This window comes from Gadus morhua, chromosome 7 (assembly GCF_902167405.1).
Source record: "Gadus morhua chromosome 7, gadMor3.0, whole genome shotgun sequence".
NCBI lineage: Eukaryota > Metazoa > Chordata > Actinopteri > Gadiformes > Gadidae > Gadus > Gadus morhua.
Window position 1 is genome coordinate 14,528,815 of NC_044054.1, and position 27,918 is coordinate 14,556,732.

Here is a 27,918-nt window from a genome sequence, read left to right on the forward strand (position 1 = left end):
CACTTTATTTAGTAACGGAAGTTTTCAACCAATGATAGGAGATTGCCATACTGCTAAGCCATTTAAAAGTGCGGATGCTGCAGCATTTCCAATAAACCCTGATTCTATTGGACACTGCGAGCAGGTCCTTCCTCACGTCTAAGTGGATTTGGGGTTTGCGAGGAAAACAAGGACGCTGGTCATCTTGTTGTCGAAGGTACGATTTTCATTGTTTAAAAGTTGCCACATTTTATTTACGATGCTTTCAAACAGTCATACAGACTCATTTCAACTTGTTTAGCATACTGTTACCAGCTAGTCCGAATCTTTCAGGTCAGATTGATAGCAAACCGACCACCCAGAATAGTTACTATCATGTTAACTATTTGTTCACGATAACATACTATTTTTAATGAAACACAAAGATGATTTCTTTCGGGAAATGGGTAACAAACCCAATGAGAAGAGGTGTCCGTATGGAACGGGCTGTTGACAGTGTCCACTAGTGCTCACAGAGTTAATTTAAGTTGGCTAATGTCAGAAGAGAGCCCTTCGCTAGCTATACCAAGTGGACCAGATGTCACCGGTGGCCCTACAGGGTGATCAACACGGCCAAATATGCACCATGTCATGCCCTAACAGCGCTACATCTTATTACACTCGTAAGGTTTCGCTCACTAGCGGCATCATGTCACCGGCTGATTGGTTTGTTGTTAGCCGAGTTAGCTAGCAAATAAGCTAGTGGACTATTAGTCATGTTGATATTTTTACCCTTCTACTTTTTACGTGCACAATTAGTTCAAACGACATAGTTGTTGAATTTGGAGGCGAATGCAGCAGCTGATTGGGTGGTGGCATGTGGGTGGTGTATTAGTTGTTTCATGACATAACTTATGCATTGAATGGCGTGCATAATGGCAAACAACTCAAACTTTTGTTGTTGGCCACTGTGGATTCATGTGAGTTGCCTACAGGGATTTGCCTTTAGGGGGGGTTTCAAAGTAGGACGAATTCATCCTTTAATAATGGGACTAAAACATCTTGTTGGGACAAAGGCAGGTGGTGAAAATAAACATTTGTACTTTGTCCAATGCAACAGGTTACTCTTGGTAGAGCTAATTTGATTCCTATACTTAATAAAGATGAGGGATTTGATGTTACTGTAACGTAGTAATTTATTATGTTAAAAATCTAAATTGCCTGTAGCTACTTTAGCCAAAGGTAAGGAATTATTTCGCCAAAACGACCTGTTCCATTTATTTAGAAATTCATTCACACTCATGCAATATTGATTGTTGACAAATTACATGCAGTATCATCTCATAAGATGATAGATGCTGAGCCTCATTGCTTTGTGATATATTTAGAATCTAAACAAACCAATAATGACAGTGAGACAATAAAGGCAGTTCAACGTTTATTTGTATGGATATGGGCCGTTGATGGTAACTTGCTGTTTTATCAACCTTCATTCATCTTTCTTTTTTTCTGAAGTTTTGGTTTTGGTATTCAGTTCTATTTGTTTTTGTGTGAAATGCTATGTCGGTCAGAAGTGGAAGTTTGTTCTGTGCGTTTTGTTTCAGGCGTGGTCTTGGAGAGGGTATGGAGAACCCTGGACAAAGAGGGGAGACGATGCCTATTGCAATGCATGACAGGTACAGTCCATTTACATCACTCTGGCCCATGTACATATTTCACTGATGTAATTGAAACCGTTTTTTGCTTTTTCTTTTTTTCGTTTTTTGCTCTGATGACAATACTGATGGTAATAAACCAGATATGAAGAATAAAATAATAAATGGAAGCATAAACCTCAAATACCTTTTGGGTTGGTGTTAGCCTAATGCTCTTCCGAATGAAGGCGGAACTATTGGTACACTTTTGTTTAAATACGTTTTTATTGCTCTGGACACGTGATGCAACTAAATCGTCTTTAATATGTGTATGAACAAAGTAATGGTAGCAAACGGTAGCTTTTGAACAACCTTTAATAACTGAATAAATGTGTTTACCTCACATAATTTACATGAAGTAATTTAGCTGAAACTTTATCCAAAGCATCAAGTAAGCATGGCAGAGCTGTGGTCTGCTACTTGAGACACCACTTCAGTTTCTAGAAGCTTGAAGGCATTTGTTTATTTGCTGCACTGTTGAAAGACAAACCACATTATCTCAAATGGCGTCTGGGATTTGACGGGCTCCATCCAAAAATCCACGGTTCATTTTTAAACGTATTGAGTTGTAGATTTTGCGGGTGTGCTCGGCATCTCTGTCTGGCCACTTGACCCATTTTCTGACGAGATTTGACTCCGAAACAGATGGCATTAGAGTGGCCTCTAGAATATGCTGGTACACACTAACCCTCATTGGCTAGATCATTTTCCCTGACTAGAAGTTGTTGAAAGTACACAACACATGGCGTTGGTTGCTATTCCGCTCTCCAGTGTTTATCGGTATTCCACTGTCCATGATTGGACGTTTGTTTGTGCAACGTCCAATCATGTCTCAGCGAAACGTTGAGTCTTGAATTTGGTTTACACATTTGTTAACATGCATTTCCATGAATTAAGCCTCTTGAAATAAGAGGACAAGATGACTTGTACTTGAGAGTAGAGTAATGGTGCAATAACAAGGGATGCAGTAATAGGAAAGGTGTTTGACAATACCAAACAAATATAGGCCATCAGCAATGTTTATTTCTGTCATAGTTGTGTTTTGAACTGCTGTTGAGAACAGTGTAATGGTCTAAAGATCCCTATAAGTAGATGTTTTTTGAGTTTCCAAGGCTTGCCAGCGCTTGTTACTGGACGAAGTAGGAGCTGTCTTGAATGTTTTCCGTTAGTATTGGAAATCGCCTTGAAGCCCCTCACAGGGTGATGAACGGCGGCACAAATTGCTTCCCTTTGATCCGCAAATAAAATCCATTGCAGATGTCTTTTCTATTCCTAGTGCCGCTTTCAACACAAACCTGAACACTGCTTTTATAGAGGGCAGCATGTGGAGAGCAGCATTAAAAAAACGAAACCACAGTAATCATCTTTAATGCAGCCATGTGTGTCAGACCATAAGCATCTGGCTGATATTACATTCTCAATTAATATGTAGGTAATAAAGGTGGGCCATACTTGCACGCATGGGGTTTGCGTTTGTATATTTAATTAGGTCCACTACTAATGATGGTTCAGAATAATATTACAATGGAGGCCCTGGTTAGGCTCCTGGTAGGAACGATTTCATTCATTATGTGAATGTTGAGTGCATACAGTATTTCGCACGCCTCGTGTTCTTTTCTTATATTATCACCTGAGGCTGAAATTACTCGATACTTATGTCTTGTTCAAACAAGGCATTTTAATATTTTGCAAAATTGTGATTCGTATTTGCTATCATTTCAATCATAGTCATGAATACAGACAACAAAACATGGTAAAAAAAAAAAACATGGCCTTATTTAAAAAATTGAAATGGAGATGTGATGGAAAGAATTCTCAGCTGTTTGAAATTTAGATTTGAAAGTTAGAATTCAGTATTTTATTGTAAACGGACAAAATGAAGCCTTTACTGTTAAACGGGTCGGACTTCCCGAAAAATAATGCTAAATTAGCAATGTTTAGGTGTTGCTGTTTATTTTTAATTGAACAACAAAGGTCACGCATAAAGTAGGTTAATAAGAAAAAGGTTTTCAAGGCTTGAAAGGCTAGCGTTTTTTCTTGTGTGAGTATTTAAAGTTATCTGCTTTCTTTAAACAAACCATCATTTTAGATGTATACCCTTTTATATTGATACATTAATGTAAGCAGCCAGACGGTATTGGTATGGATGCATTTAATGAAAGTGTTAGTAGATTAGTGGGGATAGAGCTTTGGGGATTTTGGCTCGCGGCGTTTGAAATGTGCACGGATAGAGCACCAGAGGAGACCTTGTCCTGCCGAGAAGGTGTCGCCCTGACTGTGAGGAGGTTATGCAGTTCATGCCAAAGCTGTGGGTGTTAATTCAAAGAGGAAGAGAACATTCTTTAGGGCACACTGTGTGTTTTATGTTTATTTCGTAGCTTGGGCCCTGGAAGGAAGGGAAAGTATAGGATCGTTCCTCTGTTATATCAAGTCAAGGATGATTTGATGGGTTCTTATTGGATTAGCTGGAATTCTCAACTCAATACTTTTCCCAAATCGGTTTAATTGTTTTTTATGTTATATTAATCAAATAAATATAATTATTAATCTAACTTGCAACAATCTTAATTTTTTGTTATAACTATGCAAGTATGGAAGAGATGGCTAAGCTATTGCTTTTCATGCAAAGCATTGAATTCTAGCTTTTGCACAGATTGGCATAACAAAGGCTGTCAGCAAAATGTTATGGTTCCTTCTAACCCCAGTGTTGTAGGTCCCGTTTCTCCAACAAGATGGCGCCCTTTCTGAGCTTCAACTGGTCTCACCGAGAGGCTGATGGAAAGGGAGGGGTTTCTCACCTCCTCCCTCTCTCTCCTCCCCTCCCTCCTACCAACTGAAATGCAGCAGAGGAAATAGCCACTGTGGTGGATCCAACCCATTGGACTCCCAGCGCTGCTGCTAGTGCTGCTGCTAATGTCACTAGCCTAGTCTTTAGCCTGCACTCCCTTCTACCAGGGTCTTTCTTCCTCTTCTTCCCCCTCCTCTCTCTCTCTCTGTCTCTTTTTTTTAATGGTGTTGGCCGTGTGGGATGGAATCGCGCGTCGTTGTCAGCAGGTTTTCCGTGGATGTGCTCTGTGGTGCGCGTGCGACCGTAGCACCGTTGTGGTGACAGCAGCAACATGCCACTGAAATGGAAAAGCGGGTCGCCGGTCAGCTGGAAATTCCCCGTGCCCGTGCTTAAGACGTCCAGGTCGTCGCCTCTGTCGCCTGCTTACATGTGAGTTGGGAGGGAGGGAGCATTGCTGGGGCGTTGGGGGTGGCCGATCAGGTGGAGGTCCACCGCCTTGGCAAAGTTAACCAGGTTTCATGGTTTTATTTTTCACAATAATTTCAATGCGTTTTTTAAATTGAATTGGGTTTGGTTTGAATGGGTGTGAGAGGAGGGGGGGGGGGGGTCTGTGCGGCTGCAGCATTGATCTAGCAGGAAAGGATTGTGTTCACTGTGCTGAGTCTGCGCTCTGCCTGGGTTGCACTCCTCCTCCCTGTGGCTGGGACATCTATTGTATCGGTGGCCAGTGGAAAGCTGCGCTCCGTGCACGCAGCGAGGCCAATCCCGCAGATTGGTTCAGTGCACCGTGAGCTTTTGCGTCTGTGCCATTGCACTCTGCCTTGGGGCAATGTTTGTTTGGTCCTCTTTTAGTGGCTTTGGGAGGAGCCTGTCTTTGTGAGGGTGCATGATGTGTCCTGATTTAGGAGCTATTGTCATCTGCTGGTGCTCAGGGGAGGGGGGGGGAGGGTAGACATCCTCTTCTTCCCTGTTTTTGTCAGTTCCATGCTTAAACGCAATGGTTGACTAGTGCAGGGTGAACTAGCTTAGCGTGAATAAGCGTAGCTTGAATAAGCGTAGCGTGAATAAGCGTAGCGTGAACAGGCAATGGATGGGTTTGAGTGTTCAGTAGGCTCTCTTGTCTTCTCAGGATAAAGGTATTCAGGGCTCTCCTTGATGCTTGCTAGCATCGAGATATTAATTACAGGGAGGAAGAATGTTAAGCACTTTGCCCCCCAACACCTGTTCAGTGCCTTGTAAATAAAAATATTATTATTATTCATAAGGTTTTCTTTAAATATTTATTAAGACTCACACTGCTCTTATGCCTGACCTTTTTAAGGGCTCACATTAGAATATTTCCTCAAATTCTAAACGATAACCATAGAGTCATAAATATTTATGTCATATTTTTGTGTCCCTTGAATAATAAGCACAAACCTTGTTATGAGTAGTAGAGCAGATCCTTTTTTAACACATAAGACTTTAATCCTCTTGGTCATGCTTGGGTTTTTAAGTATGTGTATTTGATTTGCTCTGAGACGCATTATCTATAATAACAATGACATGTAGCTGTGTAGTGCCAGTACCAAATCTCCTTCACAACAATAAAATATTAAATCACCATTCAAATTACGTAATTCACCTTTATATATCATATTCTAGAGATGTCTTCTTGGCATCACATCGTATACCATAATTGTTCATGTGTTTTTAATGTCTTCATTAGAAACCACAGCTATATTTAAAGACCCACTCCAGCAATGCCACAGTGTGTGTAGCTAATGTGTACGGCCTCCGCCCTCCTCTGCCTGGGTCTGTCTCTGCCCTACAACCCGGAGCTATTTTGATACATGTATATTGTATGTTGTGTTTTTAGACACACAGATATTGGGCCCCCAATTATAGGTTACTGTGGTCAGGGAAAATTGAGTCTGTCCTTGCCCCGTTGAGCACATAACCTCTGTCCCTCTCCAGTTCACTGGAGACGCCTTCCCTCCTCACATGTACATCTGGTAAATTCTGTATGAGAGCGTCTGTATTGTGGAGCTTGGTGAAATGTGTGTGTTATGTGAACTGGTGTGTCTTTAATTGAGAACTGGATAGTAACAGTGTCCTTGCATATGTGTGGCTGCCTGCAGCGAGCCCACTCTCGTCTATATATAAACAGAGTAGCTGCCCTTGGTGCAGATTTCATGTTAGTAAAGAATGGCGATGGTTCAGTGCCTCTAACTGCCATGGCTTGATTCCAAGCTAGGTGAAACATGTTGTCGGGTTCATCCTTGGCTTTTTGTTTGAAACAACTGGGCGGGTCATTTAACAAAATAAATGCATCGATCAGGGTATAATCAGCTCTGATGTAGTAGTTTCCTTCTAGTTTTTCTTTCAACATGGATTTGAAGTGCTTGCGTCTGTCTGCTTGCATCATTGAGATAGCGCTGTCTGTCTGTTCTTTTTTTAGGAAGAAGATGCTTTGGTTTACCACATGGGCTTCCAGAATTAGAGGTGGTGTAGGTTGTTGCTATATGGATGTGGGAGAATCTCTAGGCAGTTCAGCACGAGCTTCAAATATACTAGTAGATCATGTTCCTTTTTTGTCTAGTTTGCACTACTAGGCAATGGCATAGAATGAACTATGAATTGCCAGTGTTGCTGTTTGTTACTTGATTTCATCTTGGATAATGGATACGTAGAAAAAAAGCGCACTTTTACTTCTTAAATGGAAATGAGAAAAGTCTGGCTTCGGTGGATTAATGGTTGCATAGTCATAACTGCTGTAACAGGGAATTACCATAATGATGATCTCTTTTTTTTAAGCTTCTCTTGCATTGTACTACTTGAGTATTTAGTACAATGTTGTATAATATATCTTGCAACAATAACAAAGAAGAGTCACTGTCCAAAATTGGACCATCCATTATTGGATGGTTGAATGTACCGCCTTTGTTCGTACACTGTTTGTGAGGAGGAGTATTCAAGCTTCAGAGAGTCAGAGACCTCTTGTGATGGTGCACCAAGCATGCATTGAGCCAGTTGTTTTTTTTTTAAACCTCTGTGTTGGGCTAACTACCAATTCCAGATGGTTGACTCAAAATAAGGGGGTAGTTTTTACTCAATAAACATAGACGTTCCATTTCACTTATTGAAGTCACTCATAATCATTCACCAACCGAGTAATTCTGACCATTGCCATTCGCGGGTTGGCTATCTTGGTCCACAGTGTGTCAGGACAGTTGTGTCTGTTTGTGTGTCTGTGAGGGAAGTTCTACCCATGTTAACTTAGGTGTCGCTCAGTTGCAGTTGCAGTTGGGTGATGCTGGCATACTACGCATTTTAAGGTACTTTCATTTTAGGGTGCTTGGAAAGAATCAGGGTTTATTATGTTGGCATCTGAAGGTACTTGGTGTGGAAAATAACTGTTAATAAAATGTTAACTTGGCATCAAGTACTTGATATGTTAGGGAATATTGCTTATTGGTCCGCATGGTATGTATCAGGGCTTGGTATGATAAAGTAATGTTGGTGTACTTGATATGTGGGTGTGTATGGCTTATTGGTGGGCATGGTAGGTTACAGTGCTTGTAATGATAAAGTAATGTTGGTGTACTTGATGGGAAAGTATGTATGTATGTATGTATTTATGTATGTATGTGTATACATACATATATATGTGTATAGTAAAGAACTGTTTGCATAATGTGGGTGTACCAAGTTGATATGTCTTTGGCTTATTGGTGTGCTTGGTATGATAAGGTGCTTTCTTAAGAACCAGCCGAACATCAGATATTTCCCTGGGCAAATGAAGGTTAGACAACTAGACTGATGGTGCTCTTTGGTCCAGATAACAATGACGCACTAGCAAGGTATCCACAGAACAAACCTGTACAGAGACTTATGCATTAACCAATAGTACCTCAATGCCCAAGGCAACGGTCTGGCTTAATGATGAATGGCCAGCCATTAATTGTAGTCGCTCAAAGAGGCCTGAGAAACAGGAATGGGAAGGGAAGGCTGGGTGATTTGTCGTAACCTGTCCAGTAGCCCCACCTCCACATCTCTGTATGTCTGTATGTCTGTATGTCTGTATGTATCCTTTAGCCAACACTTGGCAAGCTTGACAGCGTTTATCTGGTGAAACAGCTGTTTCCAAGTTGGATGTATGTGCACTGTATACTATAATGTGAGCAAGACTTCAATACATTCGCCAGTAAATCATGTGGGGAAATCTCTTGAGTCGGGCTTAAATCAACTGGCATGGTTAATGTGCCAACATGACAGTTGCTTTAATTGGAGCATGGCTTTAACAAGCCAATTTATTTGGAGTGCATGTTAATGAAAGAAAATAGAAGTAGCCACCAGCGGTACAACCTAGAAACCAGAACCTGCCTTTGGCTTGGATGGTTCCGAGCTCAGTTTAACCATCGGCCAACTGTTTTACCCAGTAACGAGTAACGCCTGAGAGGGTGGCCTGAAAATAGGACAACTGACCGGCTTAATTATGCATGTACCATTTCCTGATGAAGGCTTTTCTATATAGATTGGACGGCTGCCATTTCCCCATGTTGATATTTATGAGCTTTGGCTCTGCCATTGGCCGCCTTTGCTGACTGATGTGCCTAGTCCAACCTATCGGATACAGCTACAGGTTAGTCTGTGAGGAGAGGACCTGGCAACTCAGGGTTTAGTGGTTGAGGACACAGCAGTGTTTTTAATTTAAGCAATAACGCGGACTGCTCCTTTTTTATTGTGGCGGCTGCACTTTTCTTTGGCAGAAATTCTGCAGAATAAATGTTTATTTTAGTTGAATGAGCCTGCCTTTTGAGAACTGCTGGCTACATTGCATCTGTGCGGAGTGGATATGAAAGCAGAAGGACAACTTACTGTTCTCCCCCTGATTCTGTCTGGAGACACGCGCACGCTCGCATGCTCAAAGTATAAAGTCGATTTGGGCTTTGCTTTCCAAGTTCATTGTAATTTAAATGGAACCAAAGTTGGCTAAAAACACAGAATGTTTTTCGACGATCATTATTGTAAGTTATATTCATCTCTGAAATTAAACCTGCCTATCACTTTAAATTTGATCCTTCCTACAACTACTGTCTAATATCTGATCTGAGAATATTGTTTAGCTAGGCTGAATTTACACGCATCCCAACAGAAGCATCAATACAAAAATAATAACAATACCAAACCCATGTTGATTCATAGCAATGGACGTAGTCTCACTCGGAAATACATGCACATGTTGTATGTTTCATAAGAGTTTAGCTCTGCCCTTGTTGTTCTTGGCTCTCTGGATGCAGGCTAGCCTTTGAGCGGTGCAAGAGCGCAGGCTGTGACTCTAGTCTTTCTGATAGATGATTAGGATGCTCTTGACTTATTTCCCTACTTCATCCCTCCTTTCCTTTACTTCTGACCTTTGCCCTGCCTATGTGGGCAGTTTTTGTGAAGTCAATGAATGATGTGTGAAGTGGATATTGGATAGCTAAACTAAAATACAAATTTGGACAAGATACAATACCATGTCCTCGAGGTGTGAGCTGTTCGTCTAAGGACTTGTGTTGAGGGGAGACACTGCCCAGAGGAAAACAAACTGGTGCAATCATTCAAGTGGTCTGCTAACGGGAGACCACTTGACTGCTAACGGCAGGTAGCGGTGCATTGAGGGATGGGTTGTAACAGTTTGACTAGTTGAGCTGAGCACCCTGCAGCGACTCAAGCCCAATGGAACGCTTGTTAGACACAAACAATATTCAACACAAATCTGCGATTTCTTCTGTGCAAACACGCCACTATCAATCCACAGGGTCTAGAATTTTCCATTTTGGTTCACGAGTAACTTCATACTGCTCCTCCGTCCATAAACTGCTTTGTTTCTATCTGCCAACCTCTAATTTCAATGTTATGAACAGATGACCATTAAAGAAACAACATTGAACCCAATTACTGACCTAACTATGAAACTGTAGAAATAGTTTTCAGTGACCTCAACAGTAACCACTTAGTCTTATTTATTCACTGGCTTTTATATTTGTTATTACCATCCATCTTTTAAAATGGTGCTTTAATGTGTAATTGTTGTAAAATTAATAAAATGTGCTTTCCAGATACTGTAGTCTAGAACGGTCTGCACTTTATGCCACACTTTTACCAGCGTTGTACCACACGTTTCCCAAAAGCGACAAAGATACGTCTGCGGGATGCATCCAATCCTACTTTTACTTACTCTGCTACAGTACAATACCTTACATGAGCTATAGCTAGCTTGAAGTAGCTGTAGCATTAGCAAGCATTTAGCATTGTAGCTCTGTTCGTGGCTCCGTGGTTCTACAGGAGCAGATCTTTGCACTTTTTTGAGTCTCACTGTGGTCTGCTGTCTTGTCTGTTTTCGTTTGCCAGCCACCAACATTCCTTTGTGGTGTGGACCTCACGCTCGCTCTTCGCAGCCTCTGCCACTTACCACCTGACGGGGTAAATGTCTGTTAGCACTGTAGTAGATTTTTGTCGTGCTCAGTGTCGCTGTGATCCTCCTCAGCATCTCCTAGTTTAGAGTGTACTTCCTCCAGAAATGCTGTTCCCAGAAGCTGTCTGTCGCCATTTACCTGGTAGATGTAGCTTAAGCCTCCCCCCCACCCATTGTCTTGTGTATGTTATATATAATTAAATGCTGCTTTACGTGTCATGGTTTGTATGTGTATGTGCTACAATTGAAGCATGTATATCTAGTAGTTCACAGTTTGACTAGTTTGTCTTGCGTGTTGTGGTGATGGACTCTGTCCCGAAATTACTGTCAAGTTGGTTATTGTATTGTCCTTTTTAAGTGTTCACTTCATTTTTCTCGGCATGTTAATTGGAATTGCGTTAACTATTTTGTGACTGTTATTGTATCGATACAAATTTATGAAGAAAAAAATGTGCACAGACTACAATCATCAGCACTCAGACATGACCTTAGCACAGGCTTACATCATTCAAGCATTGCATAATTACTATTCTGTGTTTCATTTATTTTATATTAGTCAAAAAAGGTCAGTGGCCCACTTGAACCAATTATCTCACTGTGAAACGCTTTCAACAGTCATGATTTTCCCTGTCCATCAACCTCTATTTCAGGATCCAAGTGTCCATCTAACCAATTTTAATAATTCCCTATGTGCCCATTTCGCAGACACTTTCATCCACGGCGACATAATGACTGCTCCGGCAACTTAATGCACTCTGAGTGCTCTAGGTTTATTAGTAGTGGGAACACGACAGTAAACCTCGACGTTTCTGACAACCCTACAGCTGTCCCAAGCACCCTTCACCCTCGCGTTACGTTGCTGTTGTTAATGAGCACAACAGACTGTTGACAGTTTTGTCTGTTTACTGTGATTTTGTGCTCTTCTGTTTTCAGAGGGCATGTTATACACAAGCCGGTAAAGGTTTGGGCCTCTTGGCTTAGCATGCCTACATGTTAGGCTGTGGATATTGGGGCTCAAACAGAGGACCTCTCAATATTGACGTCAGAGAGGAGAGCTGTTATATGACTCTAAGCAACCCAAATGGAAGTCATGGTGGTCAGGTGCATCAGGGAGATCCCACTAATGCCACACAATCGTGCACACTTTATGTACAGTCCTTCACAACTTCAGCATTTCCAGAGACAATTCGTCACTATTAAAAGTTAACTTGATTTTGAATAGGAAAGCCTTTTGCATAGTCCGCAGTAACACTATTATTATGTATTTACTTGCTAACTTAAAAATGGTAATACCCAAGCAAAAGTTTTTGTTCCATGTAATAATGCATCCCATTTGATCTACTAAATTGGAAAAGCATGTCTCGAACTATGGGAAAAATCATATCCTTGTGTTTTTACATTCTTGGCACCACACTTCTGCTAGATAGTGTAGTTCCGTCTACTTTCCATCATCCATAAAGTGCAGGGTTGCAGGGAGGGATTCAATTAGCATTGTTACTCTACGGTTCCTTAAGGTGGCAGTCGGACTGCTACTCTGTCCACTAAGCAGTTTGTGCTAGGCAGATTCCTTCAGCAGAAGGTCAGTGCCCCCCCCCCACTACCCCAGTCCCCTCATGCCTCTGTTGGGTTGTGCAGGAAGATATGTTTTAATATATTACTCCTTTCCCACTGGTCCTAGTCCTTAATTTTACTCTTCTTAACACTCTCGATATCGTTGCCCCTACATACTTTTTTTTTTTGAGGGGCATCATTAAAAATGTACTATTTACTCTTTAGTCATTTTGCTGATTCTTTCATCCACAAGCATCAGAAACAGGTCTAGGATTAGGCTTCTTTCTCAGGGATGCCTACAGGTAGACTGCGGACATTGGGATTTGAACCTAGAACCTTTTGGTCGAGAGTCTACACCCTTACCCCTAGACGATCCTACCATACTAACTAATGCTCTTGCCGTTGCCTGACTATTTTTCAATGTATTCCACCTATCTACTTCCCAAAACACTTGAAACAAATGTGTGAAACGGAGTGAAATTAGCCAGTTTTCTAACCAAGCTCCCTCCATGTTTCGCGTTTCTCCGGGCAGATCCCTGGTTGAGGACGACGACGCTCACATGAAGGTTGCGCTGGGCTACGGAGACGTGGGCGTCCCCTCCCACCTCCAGGCCTCCAAGACGGGGAACACTCGCTTCTTCACCAGCAACACACACAGCGCCGTGGTTCTGCAGGTAGACGGCCTGAGTCAGGGTCAGAATCACAGAAATGGGACGCGCCGAATGTACGGTAGAAATGGACTAGGGACTAAAAAGATGAATTTTGAACTAGAACATGCATTTTCTGCACAAAATGCGATGATTGCTGTAGTAAAAAATGAGGATGATAATATGTTTTGAATAAAGCCACATAGTTTAAGTCTATTAGTTAAGCGTAAGTGGTTACCGTTTTTTCTTGTATCATTGGCGCTAAAATGATTAATCAATTGGAAATATGTTTGTTATATATTGGGGCGTTTGTGTGGGGACCTCAATTTATTCTGATTAGAGCTAAGTGCTTCCTACATATCTGGTGTACTTCCGGTAGAATCTAAAGGCTGACAATAGGCAAGTTTCAGATGAGGTATGTGGCTTCGTTTGCCATTCGTCAGATGCATTCTGGGATGAAAAACGTCAGAAATACCTGTGATAACTTCCCATGCGACGAGTCGCCTGGCTTTCAAAACTCGGGGTAGTTTCAGGAAAACAACTTCTGCTTGCTTTTCTGGGCATTTTCTATCGAATAAGTGCGGACATAAGCCACTCCCCTCTATTTATCAAAACGTTGCCCTGGTTGGTTGGAATTACCACGTGGAATTTCCCATGTGAGAAATGACATGTCTCCTTTCCAAGAGGCTTGCCCTCTCCCAAACTATGCTTGTTCAAACAACGAGATGTGCACCTGTGTCCGACTTGACGTTAGAAGCTTTGCATGTTAACATTGTTTACTCCATTTAGACTTTTGAACTGAAGTGAAATCTTTTCACCTGATTTAAGCCATTCCACATTTCCTTACGTCCTAAACTATATGGCTTTATAAAAACATATTTCAACCTCACCTTGCATGACCGCACTCGGGGCAATTTCTGGAAATGCATATTCTAGTTGAAATTTTGCTTGTTATCAGTATATCAGAGTTTATTTAATTAACTGAATTTTCTGTCGTAAAAATTGATCTTTCTGCGCTTAAAATATAATTCATTTTCGAATACATATTTTAAATATAGCAAAGCAGGAAGACTGCTGTGTAGGAGGACAGGAAAGCCAAAGTGAGGCACATAGCTGCTCGATGAAAAAAGCACTGGTACAGGCAAAGGCAAAAAAAAACAAGTATTGTTATTGCATAGCAATGCTTCATACAGTAGGTGTGAACACCACCGACTGACTTTTATGTGTCACTCAAACAGAGTTTGTTTAGAAAATGTAGCATGATTCATGTAAAGGTGCATGCATTGCAAATGTTTCCTGCCATTTTTTTTCCCCCTTTTTTTGTTTTGGCAATCGCCAGTTTGCACCCCTGACAATAATTAAGCTTCACAAATAACTATTTATATACAAGGGGATGTCAATGTCTTATTATTTGCAATACAATTTATAGAATTAGGTCTGAATACCTTTACAACATCACAACACAGCCATTTCTGAGCCGTTTGTTTGTTACTCACTTTCTCTTTGCATCAACGTCCAACCAGAGCACTCCCCCTAGCAGTGGAGCTAATGGGAATGTCGTTTTCATTCCATCACTGCTCGTAGTCCTGCACTCAGGCCAGTCTGTGACCCGTCAGCCTTCTGTCTCCCAGGGGTTTGACCAGCTGAGGATAGAGGGGCTACTGTGTGATGTGACGCTGGTTGCCGGCGATGGAGATGAAGCATTTCCTGTCCACCGGGCCATGATGGCCTCCTCCTCAGACTACTTCAAAGCCATGTTCACAGGTAGGTCCTTCGTCTGTCAGTTAGGCCCTGCACACGCGCCCACTCTGCAGCAAGGGTGTGTGCCAATTACCATGGCACACATGCATTACTATGGATGGCGATCCATAAGGTGTTAGGCTGCACGACATTGTACGCATTGTTTCCTTTCGGTTGTCTGTATCCTTGGCTTAGCCTACACATTAGAATTGGGTTTGTGTTTCATCACAGCCAATCGTTAAAGAACAGCAATCATCGGACGTCGCCTCAAATCGTAATGCTCTAAAGAAAGCGATGGAGAGATTTTACCACACAATAATTGTTTTATTCTATATTATTTGTTAAAGATAAGCAAGTTACTCCCCTGGCCCCTGCATTATGTTCTGTTCCATATTTGATTTTGAATAACTGCGCTAGTGGGTGTAGATTAATGCTAATTGTTAATTATCCGCAGACACTTCTCCGTTACAATGGAGCAGGACTTAACTCACGCGCTTCATTATGTCACAAATCCCTCTCTGAACCAAGAGCCCCATTCTCTTTCCTCCTCCTGCTGGAGCAGCCAGCGATGTGGCCTGACGTCCCCTTTGTTGTCTTCTGTCCTACAGGTGGAATGAAGGAGCAGGATCTGATGTGCATCAAGCTCCACGGGGTAAACCGAATAGGCCTGAAGAAGATCATTGACTTCATTTACACGGCGAAGCTATCGCTCAACATGGAGAACCTGCAGGACACACTGGAGGCAGCTAGCTTCCTGCAAATCCTCCCGGTGCTTGACTTCTGCAAAGTGTTCCTCATCTCCGGGGTAAGGGATTTATTATGCGTTATTACACGGCTTTGTTGAGTCCTCTATTCTGATTGGTCAATTACGACGTTCTGAGGCCTGTTATTTCTGAATAGCGGACCCCTGCTATGAATAATCGACTGTCGCTATGGACGACACACTTCTGATCATAGACTCTGGAGGTCCTGAAATCCAATTAAATTCAATAAATAAATCTAGACAATGGTTGCATATTTTCTGTCCGATTATTGATTGAGATATTTAGTAGCCTCGTGATAAGTGGCTGTGTAATAAGCCGTGTAATAACCCTTGTCTAGGTTTATTTTGCAATGCTCACTGTAATATATATCTGTGATCCATTAGATATTATTATTATTATAATTTATATATGCCATTTGCTGGCCGTTTTTATCAAAAGTGTCACAATACTGTGAGTGCATTCATTCTTAGCATGGGTGGTCCCAGTTGGAATCCAACCATCATCCCGGTAGTGTCAAGGCCTTGGTCTTTCAGTGGAGCTAGATCTGGACGGCATACAGTAGTATTCCTTTTAATAGTCGTTAATGATCTTTCTAAAGTAAATAATAGATGGTGCATGACAGTCAAAGCCCCATCCCTGCTTGGTGTACTTCAGGGTTATCGCTAGAAGCTCAATGGCTGTGGTGGGACCAATGGCAGGAGAGCATATATCGCATCCTAATCTGAGAGTCAAACTCCCTAAAATAATGATCCAACCATAACTAGAATAGTCTTTGTATGTTTGTCCTTCATTTCACGGCAACCGTTCATCCGATCGACTTCACACTCTGCGGGGGTATTTCTGAGGACCCAAGGGAGTGTCGAGTGTGAAGTTGTTTGGATGAGCCGCTCTCGAGAAAAGCTGCAAACAGCAATACCAGAGACCAGGCAATGGGCCCATTCCAAACAGCCATGTTTTGAACAGGCACTGCTTTAGTGGGAATAAACGGAGGAGGAGGACATTCCTACTTACTCCGTTTGCTCAGTCAGATTGGTACCACCATAGCTCGCCCGTTCTTGTTTTGGCTCGTCGAAGGCGAAAGCGGTCACTCATCTTATACTTTGACAACCCTTTGACCAATAGGGGGGGTCTGCATCCCTCTTAAAGAAGGCAGCGAGGAACTGTTCCCCTCGGAGGCATGCACACAAGACCACATTAGAACTTCTAATAAGACATTTTAGCTGTGTAATGGTGCATTAAGGCTTTGACCTTTCCCTTGTTTCCCGGGAAACAATCTGTAAATGTAACTGAACTGCAGTGGTTCAGTCTGTCCTTTGCAAAGCACACCACACAAAGAACCAACCTTTTCAGGTAAGCCTGCACTCGGATGTTGTCCACAGCTGATAAAACTAAGTGGGTCTACACGGCAACGCGTCGCGTACGTCGGCAGACATTAACATTTTACGAGATCCACATCTCCCATGATGCAACTTGCCATTTACCCCCCCCCACCCCCCCCCCTCACAGGTCTCGCTGGACAACTGCGTGGAGGTGGGGCGCATCGCCAATGCCTACAACCTCACGGAGGTGGACAAGTACGTCAACAACTTTATCCTCAAGAACTTCCTCTCGCTACTGGGCACGGGGGAGTTCGTCAAGCTGCCCTTCGAGCGGCTGGCCTTCGTGCTGTCGAGCAACAGCTTGAAACACTGCAGCGAGCTGGACCTGTTCAAGGCGGCGTGCCGCTGGCTGCGCTACGAGGACGGCCGCATGGACCACGCCGCCAAGCTCATGAAGAACATCCGCTTCCCCCTCATGAACCCCCAGGAGCTCATCAACCACGTGCAGACGGTGGACTTCATGCGCACGGACAACACTTGCGTCAACCTGCTGCTGGAGGCCAGCAACTACCAGATGATGCCCTACATGCAGCCCGTCATGCAGTCGGAGCGCACGGCCATCCGCTCGGACAGCGGCCACCTGGTGACGCTGGGCGGCGTGCTGCGGCAGCAGCTGGTGGTCAGCAAGGAGCTGCGGCTGTTCGACGAGAAGGCGCACGAGTGGAAGGCGCTGGCGCCCATGGACGCGCCGCGCTACCAGCACGGCATCGCCGTCATCGGCAATTTCCTGTACGTGGTGGGCGGCCAGAGCAACTACGACACCAAGGGCAAGACGGCGGTGGACACGGTGTTCCGCTACGACCCGCGCTACAACAAGTGGATGCAGGTGGCGTGCCTCAACGAGAAGCGTACCTTCTTCCACCTGAGCGCGCTCAAGGGACACCTGTACGCCGTGGGCGGGCGCAACGCGGCCGGGGAGCTCGGTGAGGATCACTTTTGTTTGATTTGTTTGGTTTATAATGGCCATAGTTCTTGGTTCGGGGCGTTAGCTGGGATGGGGGAACTGAAAGCGAAATGATAACTAACAGTATACTGTTTGCTTGGAAAGGAGCTTAGGGCAATTTGGCATCAGACGCTTCTTGCTATTGGGACGAAGTGTGTGTGTGTGTGTGTGTGTGTGTGTGTGTGTGTGTGTGTGTGTGTGTGTGTGTGTGTGTGTGTGTGTGAAAAAAGTCAATACAGGGCGAGGCGTTGTCATGCGACGAGGCATGACGCGGTGGGGCAGTGATCAGTCTGGAAGCCAAACAACCCCCACTGTGGACCACAGAATGGTACCACCCAGTACTTAACCGTACACTCAGAGCACTGCTGTGGCCAGAGCCAGGGCCAATGACGTCAGCAGTCACTAGTCCCCAGCAGGGTTCAAATTAAACCAATGAGCACGGGGCTCACTTGACTGGCTGTCAGATGGGGTTGAGGCTCGTTAGAGCTGCGCGTCTCCGGTTTTTAATGGCATGTCATTTCACCGGCCCTGCTTTCCCCTGTGGGTCTGCCATGCAGCGCCTGTGAGCTTTATGTGTTTACCTTGGGCTGGGCACGGAGGATGTGGTTTCAGCTCTCTTACGTCTGTGCTGCCCGGCAGTCCTTTCTCTTCTTTCCTTTATAGAAAAGTTGTTGAAGTGGATGAGTTATTTACAAAGGGAAGGTCTCTGTGGTGCAATTTGTCTCGCCGTCTGGCAAATACGTACGGCAGGCAACATTTATAATTTCAAAGGCAAGAGAGATGCTCATGTCTTTACAGCAGTTAATGAAAAGGAAATAATATCCCTTGTGTGGTGCATGGGGAGTCTTGACACACTTCAATATATGATGAGACTAAATTATTCATAGGGGTACCAATGGTATCAGCCTTTTTACATCATTTGGGAGGCCCAATGAAACTATGGCCGCCTCTCATTGGTTACATTGTAATGGAACTGTGAAAGCACTGTAGGTGTTCTCCACCATGGAACGGATTATATAAGAGAGACTGTCCCCTGTTATTTACTAAAAATCACACTGTGGCCTCTTCTGTAATCAAATCACAGACCTAGTATCCAGAATACCCAGACTTGACGCTTCTGAACACTTTGGCTAGAATTCTAATGAAAGATTTTAAATACATCTTATTAAAGTGAAATTGACAGGAAAAGCCAGCAAATCCTTGTGCCTGACTTATGGACATGGGCGTGATTTCAATTGTATTGGCAGATCAGGCATTAACATTTGGTCATTTAGCATTAACCTAAAATAAAACCCAAGCAACCTACAAGGGAAGCAAATGCATCGCTAGGTGTCCACATGGTACCCGTATCGTGTCCAGGGTACTCTTGGATCACAACGCGGGTCAGACCATGTCAGAACATGACCTGGCCCATAGGATCACTAATGTAATAACAAGATCTGACGTGGGATCATCTACACCTGCCCAGGCGAAATCAGGATCACACAATTCTCATTGGAAGGACTTTAACGGTAGCCGAGGCCTTTTCATAAGCTCCTATAAATAGAAAAGCTGTCATCCAGTGTTCTCAGAGGCAAGGCTAGAGTCAAGAGTTAAATAATTAATTTTGCTCGATGAAGTCAAGTTTATTTATATAGCCGCTTTGTTACAGTCTCGAAGGGCATCACAGCCGACATTCGCATTAAATAGGAGAGTCTTCTCTTTTATCTCTGTACAATGTGGCCGGTGTATTGGTATTATTGTGTACTTAACTAAAAAAAACACGCACTGCTGGTACGCTCGCAACGGTTCCGTCTCTGTTCACAGAGATGGAACAGAGTACCCACTGTTTGGTTTCAAATCTAATCTAGCTCCTTATGGCCCTCTTCTTTATTGTACTGTTTGGTTTTTACTCTAATCAGTGCTTATGGCTCCCTCTATTCGTTTTATTATTGTAGTGTTTGCTTTGGAATCGAATTGCCCACCTTTTTTTTTTTTCTGCACTTTTGTTTTGGAATATAGTGAGTCGTTATCTCTCCCTCTCTTTATTTTAATATTCAAATCCGCTGTTTGATTTTGAATCAACCAAGTCTTGAGGGATCTCTCTATTCAATTATACTGTTCTGTTTTGTTCCAACGCATGGGGATTCTGCCTCTCTGTTTTATTAGCCAATCCCGTCTCCACAGATGAACGTTAAGTGCAGGTCAGCTGAGGAAGAGGACAATCACTCTTTGCTAGCTTCACCTGTAGCCATGGTAACATGACCTTACGGGCCCCGGTGGCGAGTGGCGACTGCTCATTGGCACAAACAGTTTTTCCTAGAAATAGAGGAAGTTCTCACAAGCCGTTTGTTTGTGTCGTTGCAAAATAGTCCTGGCACACAACAAATAACAACATTTTCAGATGTGTCACTTAAAGCGTATTACCTAACTGTATTAGCCTAAACTGCTCTAGGAAATATCCTGATTTGTTCTAGCTTTCTAGTGCTTCAGATCCCTTTTTATATCATTTATTCAGGAAATTGAGTAGTATGAAACCCATTTTAAGTATGGGTTCTAGGCTTGGATTAAAAAATATATGCTAATAGATATCTACTCTAATCCCTTTCTCTTTTTTTTTATATCCAATTCATGCGCTTCTTAGACTGTGTGCACATAGTAAGTTAACTCTGTGTCCTAAGGTGACTTTGAACATGGCGGTTGTGGTTGCTTTTCATGTTGGGATCTGTGCAACGAGTCTAAGCCAACACAGTTCTGTCTACAGTCTGCATTATCCGACTATCAAATGTGTTAATTTTAACTAAATCTCTGACCTTTTTTGTAGTTTGAAGGAACAGCAATTTTCAGTGTCAAAAACTGAAATACTTTGCAAGTGTCTGTAGCGGTTTCACATCTGTGTACATGTATGTGTCGTAGCCTCTTGTTTCCCCAACCCGCAAGGCTCATAGATCTCAGGACCGTGTAGGTTCTGGACTTCAATGCAAAACATTCTGTTGTTGTAAATCAAATGTCTGCAGTCTACCTCTATGCTGCCTTGAGAATGATGCTCCTATACCTGCTCCTAAATATCATGTAAAAAAATAATATATATATATCCGAAAATAATTAGCTTTAGATAAAAGCATCTACTAAATAGGATGTAATGCCTCAGAACCCAGTGGGTTCCTGTCAACGTCTCCTCCATCCGGCAGTCCTCCCCTTATCAGCGTCTTTGCACCGCCACCGCCGTGGCGAGGAGGCGGGTGGCGTGGGCCGCATTTAAATCCTCGTTTCAACTCCGGCGCCGAAACCCTCCGAGGGCTCATTTGTTCCAGTTTGTCCTCTTTAGTCTTCTTCTTGACCCACTTCCTGCTAACGCCGCCGCGTGTGCGTGTGTGTGTGTGTGTGTGTGTGTGTGTGTGTGTGTGTGTGTGTGTGTGTGTGTGTGTGTGTGTGTGTGTGTGTGTGTGTGTGTGTGTGTGTGTGTGTGTGTGTGTGTGTGTGTGTGTTTCCTCTCTCCTGTTCTGCCTTCTCATCGGCGCGTCTCCTCCCCTCAGCCACGGTGGAGTGCTACAACCCCCGGACCAACGAGTGGACCTACGTGGCCAAGATGAACGAGCCCCACTACGGCCACGCGGGCACCGTCTACGGGGGCTACATGTACATTTCAGGTGAGGGTTCATGTTGAAATGTCTGATTTTGTGGTTAACCTTTTGAGTTATAGGGATGATGGGTTCTTTGCTGAGACCTTAGTTTGGATTCAGTTTGTTGTTGTTTGTGTGCAGGGTTGGTTGAAATACTTTTTGTGAGTAAATGTTTGAATGAGTCTTCGCTTACAGAATAGGAAATTATGTCGTTGAAGTGGAATTGGTAGCGCAACTCAAACTGAGGGATGTCATTTTATAAAATATTCAAAAAAAAATAATCCTGCAGGGAGGTGACATAGATTTCTGGAAATATGGTATTTTTCTTGTCATTTTCTCGTGAGCACCTTGGGTTGAACTTGGATTGCAAAATCTTTACTTCATTAGCCAACACTACAGCCACTGAGTCAGGGTGCTAGTAGTTGCTAGCAGAGGATGACGCAGTTGGGCCAGGCTCGTATTCCCTTGTGCAGCAGGAAGCCTCGTCATACACAGTGCACTGGCAAAGACCAGTTATTCATTTATTCATTCATAAGCAACCTTCTGACCATGCGCGTATTTATAGGCGGCATGTTTTACATCACGAACGAAAGCTTCCTTCGCTCCTTCAGTAGCTCTTTCCTATATTGAGCAGACTGAGAAGGAATACATTTGTATTTCAATGTAAAATAAAAAAGTTTGATTGTTTTAACCGAATATATTCCAAAAGAATAACAGTTGATTTATTGAAGCATTTAGCTATTAACTAAAATGGAAATTGTGAGACGTTTCAAGAAAACTAGATTTTTGTCTTTCTGGTACTGAAGGGAGCAAGAGAAGGATCCAACCAAATTTGCTCAATCCCCTCTCTTCTGGGTCATCCCAAGAAATGGTAAATCCTAATTTGACATTAGTATTGCCGGCTCTGTATAATGCCCCAGCTTAGACGAAACAAGGAGGAAAAGTAGATATTGAGCATGTCGTAGGCTTGGTTTCCACTAATCCCCCCCCCATGCTTCCATATGAGTCACCATCACCACACACTGCCTGTTCACCTCACAGGATCCTCAACAAATCCTCTATTGTGGAGATGAGCCTCCTCCATCTCTGGCCACTGACTAATCCAACGGGATATATATATTTATATATCTATATTTGGGAGGGTGACGGAGAGAGTTGGGGGGGGGGGGGGGATAGCTAGAGAGAGAGAGAGAGAGAGAGGGGGGCTCCATGGCCCCCTTTAACAAGCGGAGAACACATACCGGAGCTAAACTGACAGGACAAGATGGGGGCGGGGGATCCACTGGGGTTGACTACATCATTGACTACATCCTGCTGCTGCTACACTCTTCCCCCTGCTGTCTTGCAGTTTGGTTTCATCTTTAAAATTGTTGCTGTTCTCTGGTTAATTCAATATCCTGCGGTTACCTTATTCGTCAAAATTCTGAATCGTTTTGCTACTTTGGTTGATGTATTATTTGGTTGAAAGTATGGTCTCAGTTTATCGTTAATCTTGTGCAGATGACATGGATGAGCCAAAAAATAAACTTTTAAATGTATTATTTGGAGCAGCTGAGCTGTTTCAGTAAGTTGTCTGCCTTGCGCAGTCAAGGGTCAATTATAATAAAGCACATAGTGTGTGTGTGTGTGTGTGTGTGTGTGTGTGTGTGTGTGTGTGTGTGTGTGTGTGTGTGTGTGTGTGTGTGTGTGTGTGTGTGTGTGTGTGTGTGTGTGTGTGTGTACACACTTCTGTTGGGAAATGTTACTGCTTATGTGACGTGCATTGGGTATATAATAGCCTGGTTGTTTTTCGTCTTGTTGTGCATTAAGCAGAACACAAGCTAAAAACACCATCGCTACAATGAATCACAGGAGCAGACAAATGTGTCTGGGCGATTTTTGCGTGGTCTGGGGTAGAGCGATGCGTGGAAGTCACTGATGATAGAGAAGCCAATGTCTTCTTTCTTCTGTCGTGTCCATGAATGAATTAAGCCATTCAGTCTAAAATGAACATCTATTACAGGGAATGAGATGTAATGAATGGAGATCTCACTTGTTTTGGTGTTCCTGTAGGAAATCAAACAGCAGGGTTGCTTTGGATGGTTCGTTACATCATAGAGGGTCTTGGCAAGTATGTGAGTGTGGGTGTGTTTCCTGAGTTCCCATTTCTTCCCCGGTCCTGCTTAGTCCTGTTATGTGTACAGCAGATTGTGAGGCTAAAAACCCCAGGGCCCACCAATTCCAGTGTGCATTACTGTAGCAGCTGCACCAACAGTCGGAGGATGTGTGTGTGATCTGAGGTGAGTAATCTTCTGTGACAGCCTCGTAAGACATTAGAAAGCGCTCTTCTACGTAGTTTCACCACTTTGGGGCCGACTACCCTAGTGGAGTACATGAGCAGGTTCCAGGGGGCATTATTCATATAATAACTCATCCTTTTCTATTGGTCCGACAAAGCAAAATCTGTTAGGAATTGTTAAATATGTACCATGTTGATGATTGCTAATTAACGAAGTTAAGAGCAGCAGTATGCCCAGCTTTTCCATTTTAAGCGTCTCTAGGCCAACCAAATATTTCTAAAGAAACTAAATTATATTTGCAAGGGCAACTTATCTGGTTGAATGCTGTCACTAGGTTGAGCTCTGCCGCCCGTCCCATAGGAATGAATGACAACGGCGACACGTTTTACCGCCTAAGATCCCATACACGGGGCTTCATGCTCTGGTTCAAGCGTCCAGTGCCGCAGGGCGCAGTCCTGTACCTACTGAAAGGTCAACGCAGACTGGGCGCTAGCGGCTAGCAGCGGGCTCTATGCAAGGTGACCAGGGTGCAGATCCATGTTGGCCTGTCACACTGGGTCAGCGCAGGATGTTTTAGCGCAGGGTTTTTTTTTTTCTCCAGCGGTACCACAGAGCTGTCGGATGGGATCACGTCAGCTCGGTGGAGCTGCCACTGCGAGTCACTCGGTAGCTCCGTCACGTCTTGTGGGTTGGGATGGCTGAGGTCACTCCCCCTCTCCCGACTGCCCTTCCTCCAAACTCTCCTCTCCCCCACACGCCTCTCCCCACCTCTCCTAGCGTCTCCTCTCTCTCAGTTGGCTACTCTGCTATCAAGTTTGGGAACATTTCACTGCACTCCGAATGCAGTATTTTTTCTTTTCATGGCCGTTCAGTATACTCTTCATCGTCACTACAGAGGGCAACCGGCCACAAGGTGTGTGTGGATGTGTGAGGCTTTGTCGGGGCAGCAGTTCATTTTGTTGAAGCTTGTGTGGCACATTTCATTCAAAACATTGCTCGTTCTAGCGCTCATACACAGCGACGGACATAAAAAAAAAAGTATTCCTAGAACTCAACGTTCTAGGAAAGTTTATCTTTTGTTTTGAGTTCGGGCTGAAGCATAATGGAACATTCTAAAACCGAATGGGGTCACCTCATAATTCCATTTTGATCTTATTGTCATTATGATTCCCTCACCGTGACCGTGTTGGATGTGGACAGTGTCGGTTCTCCTCCCTGCCCGGTGATCCAGGCTCGGTCTTTTGTCTTTGCGGATGCGGCCCACGTCTGCCCAACCTTTTCCGCAGGGTATGTGTGTGGGGTATTTTTGGAATGTGCTGAGCCACTTCTACTCCTTCCCGGGTTCCTGGTGCGCCTGGGTCCGCCTGCCCCATTAGGCTCCTGTTCAGGGCCGAGCTGGGACTCAAGCTGGCAGCTCATCAATTCTTGCTGTGAATCAGCGTCGGCGCACAATGTCTCTGTGTGATGGACCAGTGGAACTCGTGGTGCAATGTAGGAGGGGGCAGCGATCCAGCCAATGTCTTGTTCTGTCCCTTGAAAGTATGAAGCAATGTATGTTGACCTCTAGATACACTGCCCCAAATAAGTCTGATGTATATTGTACGTCATTCAGTCATAACGGGAAAGTTACCATACGGTCTGACGTCTTATTTTGGTCTTTAATTTGTTTTTGGGTAGGATCCAAACAATGGGTTAGTCTGACGGCTGGGTTAAATGTTGGAGCAGCAGGTCCCACGCCCTTTGGTTGGGTAACCTGCTGCCACACACGGAGCTCTCTGTGGTCTGAGCCGTCAGTCATGGAGGTTAATCATCACAGATCTGTTATTAGTCATGGCATCTGACAGACCAGCTGGGGGACGGATAGAATCACAGGCTGGAGCAGAAAGGGAAAGTGTATTTGCTTCCAGTCGGACTACAAGGAGATTGGGGCGGGGGAGAGTGGGGTTGGCTGGCTGTGGCCCAGATGCATTCTGGGATTGTGTTGGTCTTTATTTTAAGCCTTCCCTGTAGACATGTCCTGTTTTGTGTGTGTGTGTGTGTGTGTGTGTGTGTGTGTGTGTGTGTGTGTGTGTGTGTGTGTGTGTGTGTGTGTGTGTGTGTGTGTGTGTGTGTGTGTGTGTGTGTGTGTGTGTGTGTGTTCCACACGCTCCGTTAGACCCTGGCTGTCTGCAGTGATATCAGTCTGAACAGCGAGCCAGGGCTTCTCATATTAGTGGAAGCAAAAAGTGGAGCGTTAGTCTGCATCCACATTCATCGCGTTTCACCCCAGAGTGAAAGTGAAACGTGTGTGAGGTGGGGGTGGCGTTACCAAGCGGAGGTGCAACGTTAACAAGGAGCCAAGTCTTTTAAAGACTCATCAACCTGGGCTCCTGTTGGCAGGGCCTCTCGGCGGTGCTCAGTCATGTTGGGCGGGCCCTAACGTTCCACCAATGAGAGGCTACCATCACATCTTGAATGACTCAGTTGATTGGTCGGCGAGTAAGTCAGTCTCTGCTTTGATGGTGTCAAGTCCATTCAACCTTTCCTTTTATCTCTAGGATAATAAAGGTGGGGGAGGAAATCTAATTAACATCGTGTTGCACATACTATCGCAATGAAAACACATTTTGGAATCAAACAAATATATTTAAATAAATAAACGTCTATGCAGCGGAGAGTGATTCAAAGCAGATGTATGAATTATGGGTAAGGGATGGAGAGAAGGGTAGAGGGAGGTGGAATTCAAGGGGAAAGGAGTAGAGAGGTGGAGGAACAGAGGGAGAGAGAAAGGGGTTGAAAGGTGGACTTGTAGGGAGGGAGGTAGATTGCCAGATGATCCATCCTGGTTCCAGAGAGATGGGGCGTGTCTAACCTGTGTCGCTCTCTTCCTTCCTGCGGTGGCGGCTGCAGGCGGCATCACCCACGACACCTTCCAGAAGGAGCTGATGTGCTTCGACCCCGACGCCGACAAGTGGACGCAGAAGGCGCCGATGACCACGGTGCGCGGCCTGCACTGCATGTGCACCGTGGCGGACCGCCTCTACGTCATCGGCGGCAACCACTTCCGGGGCACCAGCGACTACGACGACGTGCTGAGCTGCGAGTACTACTCGCCGGCGCTCGACCTGTGGACGCCCATCTCGCCCATGCTGCGCGGCCAGAGCGACGTGGGCGTGGCCGTGTTCGAGAGCAAGATCTACGTGGTGGGTGGCTACTCCTGGAACAACCGCTGCATGGTGGAGATAGTGCAGAAGTACGACCCCGAGAAGGACGAGTGGCACAAGGTCTTCGACCTGCCCGAGTCGCTGGGCGGCATCCGCGCCTGCACGCTCACCGTGTTCCCGCCGGAGGACCTCACGGGGTCGCCGTCGCGCGAGTCGCCGCTCTCGGCGCCATGACGCCACGACCCCGGGCCCCTCCCGCCCCTCTACTGAGCCCCCTCTCCTCCTCCCCCCCACCCTGTAACGAACACACAGATGCACACATAGAACTACGTCGACACGCAGACGAACAGACAGTGTTTGCACTTCCTATCAGGACTACATCAGTAGTGCAGCGTCCTGAGCCCCGCCCCTCGGAAGCCACGCCCCCCGCCCCTTGGAAGCCACGCCCCTGCCCCTTGGAGGCCACGCCCCCACCCCTCAGAGGCCCTGCCCCTCGGAGGCGCCGGCCCTCGGAGGTCACGCCCCCCCCCCCCCCCCATTCCCTTTGGTCACGAACGCTGCGATCTCACTACACTTTGGCAGGAAATACCTAAACTTGAAAAGTGAATTTGCAAATCAACTTTTCTACCTGATGTCTACTACGTTTTATGTCGTTGTTTTTTGCGTTTTTGCCACATCGCCGCCCCCATGGCGGGCCGCGTGGCACACAGTCTCTCTCCTAGTCTATGCCAGGTAAGGTGCAGTCGAACCCAGGGCGGTCGAGACCCAGACACAGATGGTTTATAACTCAGGGGGTATGGCCATGGCCCCATATCTCTCTCTTTCTCGCTCGCTAGCGCTCTTTCTCTTTTTTCTTTCTCTCACGTCTCTCTCTGGGTCTCTATCCCACAGTTTCAGTTCTTCTTTCCTGCTATTGATATGAAATAACAAAATGTTGTTTTCTAAATTTAATAAACAAGATTTTAAAATAATCTGGATGTCTTTGTTG

The 27,918-nt window shown here is 44.6% G+C and overlaps 1 protein-coding gene across 4 annotated transcripts; it reads left to right on the top strand.

Annotated features, from left to right (window-relative positions):
* The first annotated feature begins 56 nt into the window (after nucleotides 1-56).
* On the top strand, nucleotides 57-27,901 carry klhl13 (kelch-like family member 13). Of its 4 annotated transcripts, XM_030362080.1 has the most exons (9): nucleotides 57-196; nucleotides 1,563-1,634; nucleotides 10,819-10,890; nucleotides 12,966-13,107; nucleotides 14,712-14,844; nucleotides 15,429-15,625; nucleotides 17,091-17,886; nucleotides 21,422-21,535; nucleotides 26,677-27,901. In XM_030362080.1, exons 2-9 carry the CDS (start codon nucleotides 1,582-1,584, stop codon nucleotides 27,162-27,164), a joined length of 1,995 nt encoding a protein of 664 aa, XP_030217940.1. In that variant the 5' UTR covers nucleotides 57-196; nucleotides 1,563-1,581; the 3' UTR covers nucleotides 27,165-27,901. The 4 variants fall into 4 exon arrangements, with proteins under 4 accessions (XP_030217940.1, XP_030217942.1, XP_030217943.1 ...); XM_030362082.1 differs by lacking the exon at nucleotides 10,819-10,890 and having other exon boundaries at nucleotides 26,677-27,164; XM_030362083.1 differs by lacking the exons at nucleotides 57-196; nucleotides 1,563-1,634 and adding an exon at nucleotides 4,457-4,869.
* Nucleotides 27,902-27,918: the final 17 nt, after the last annotated feature.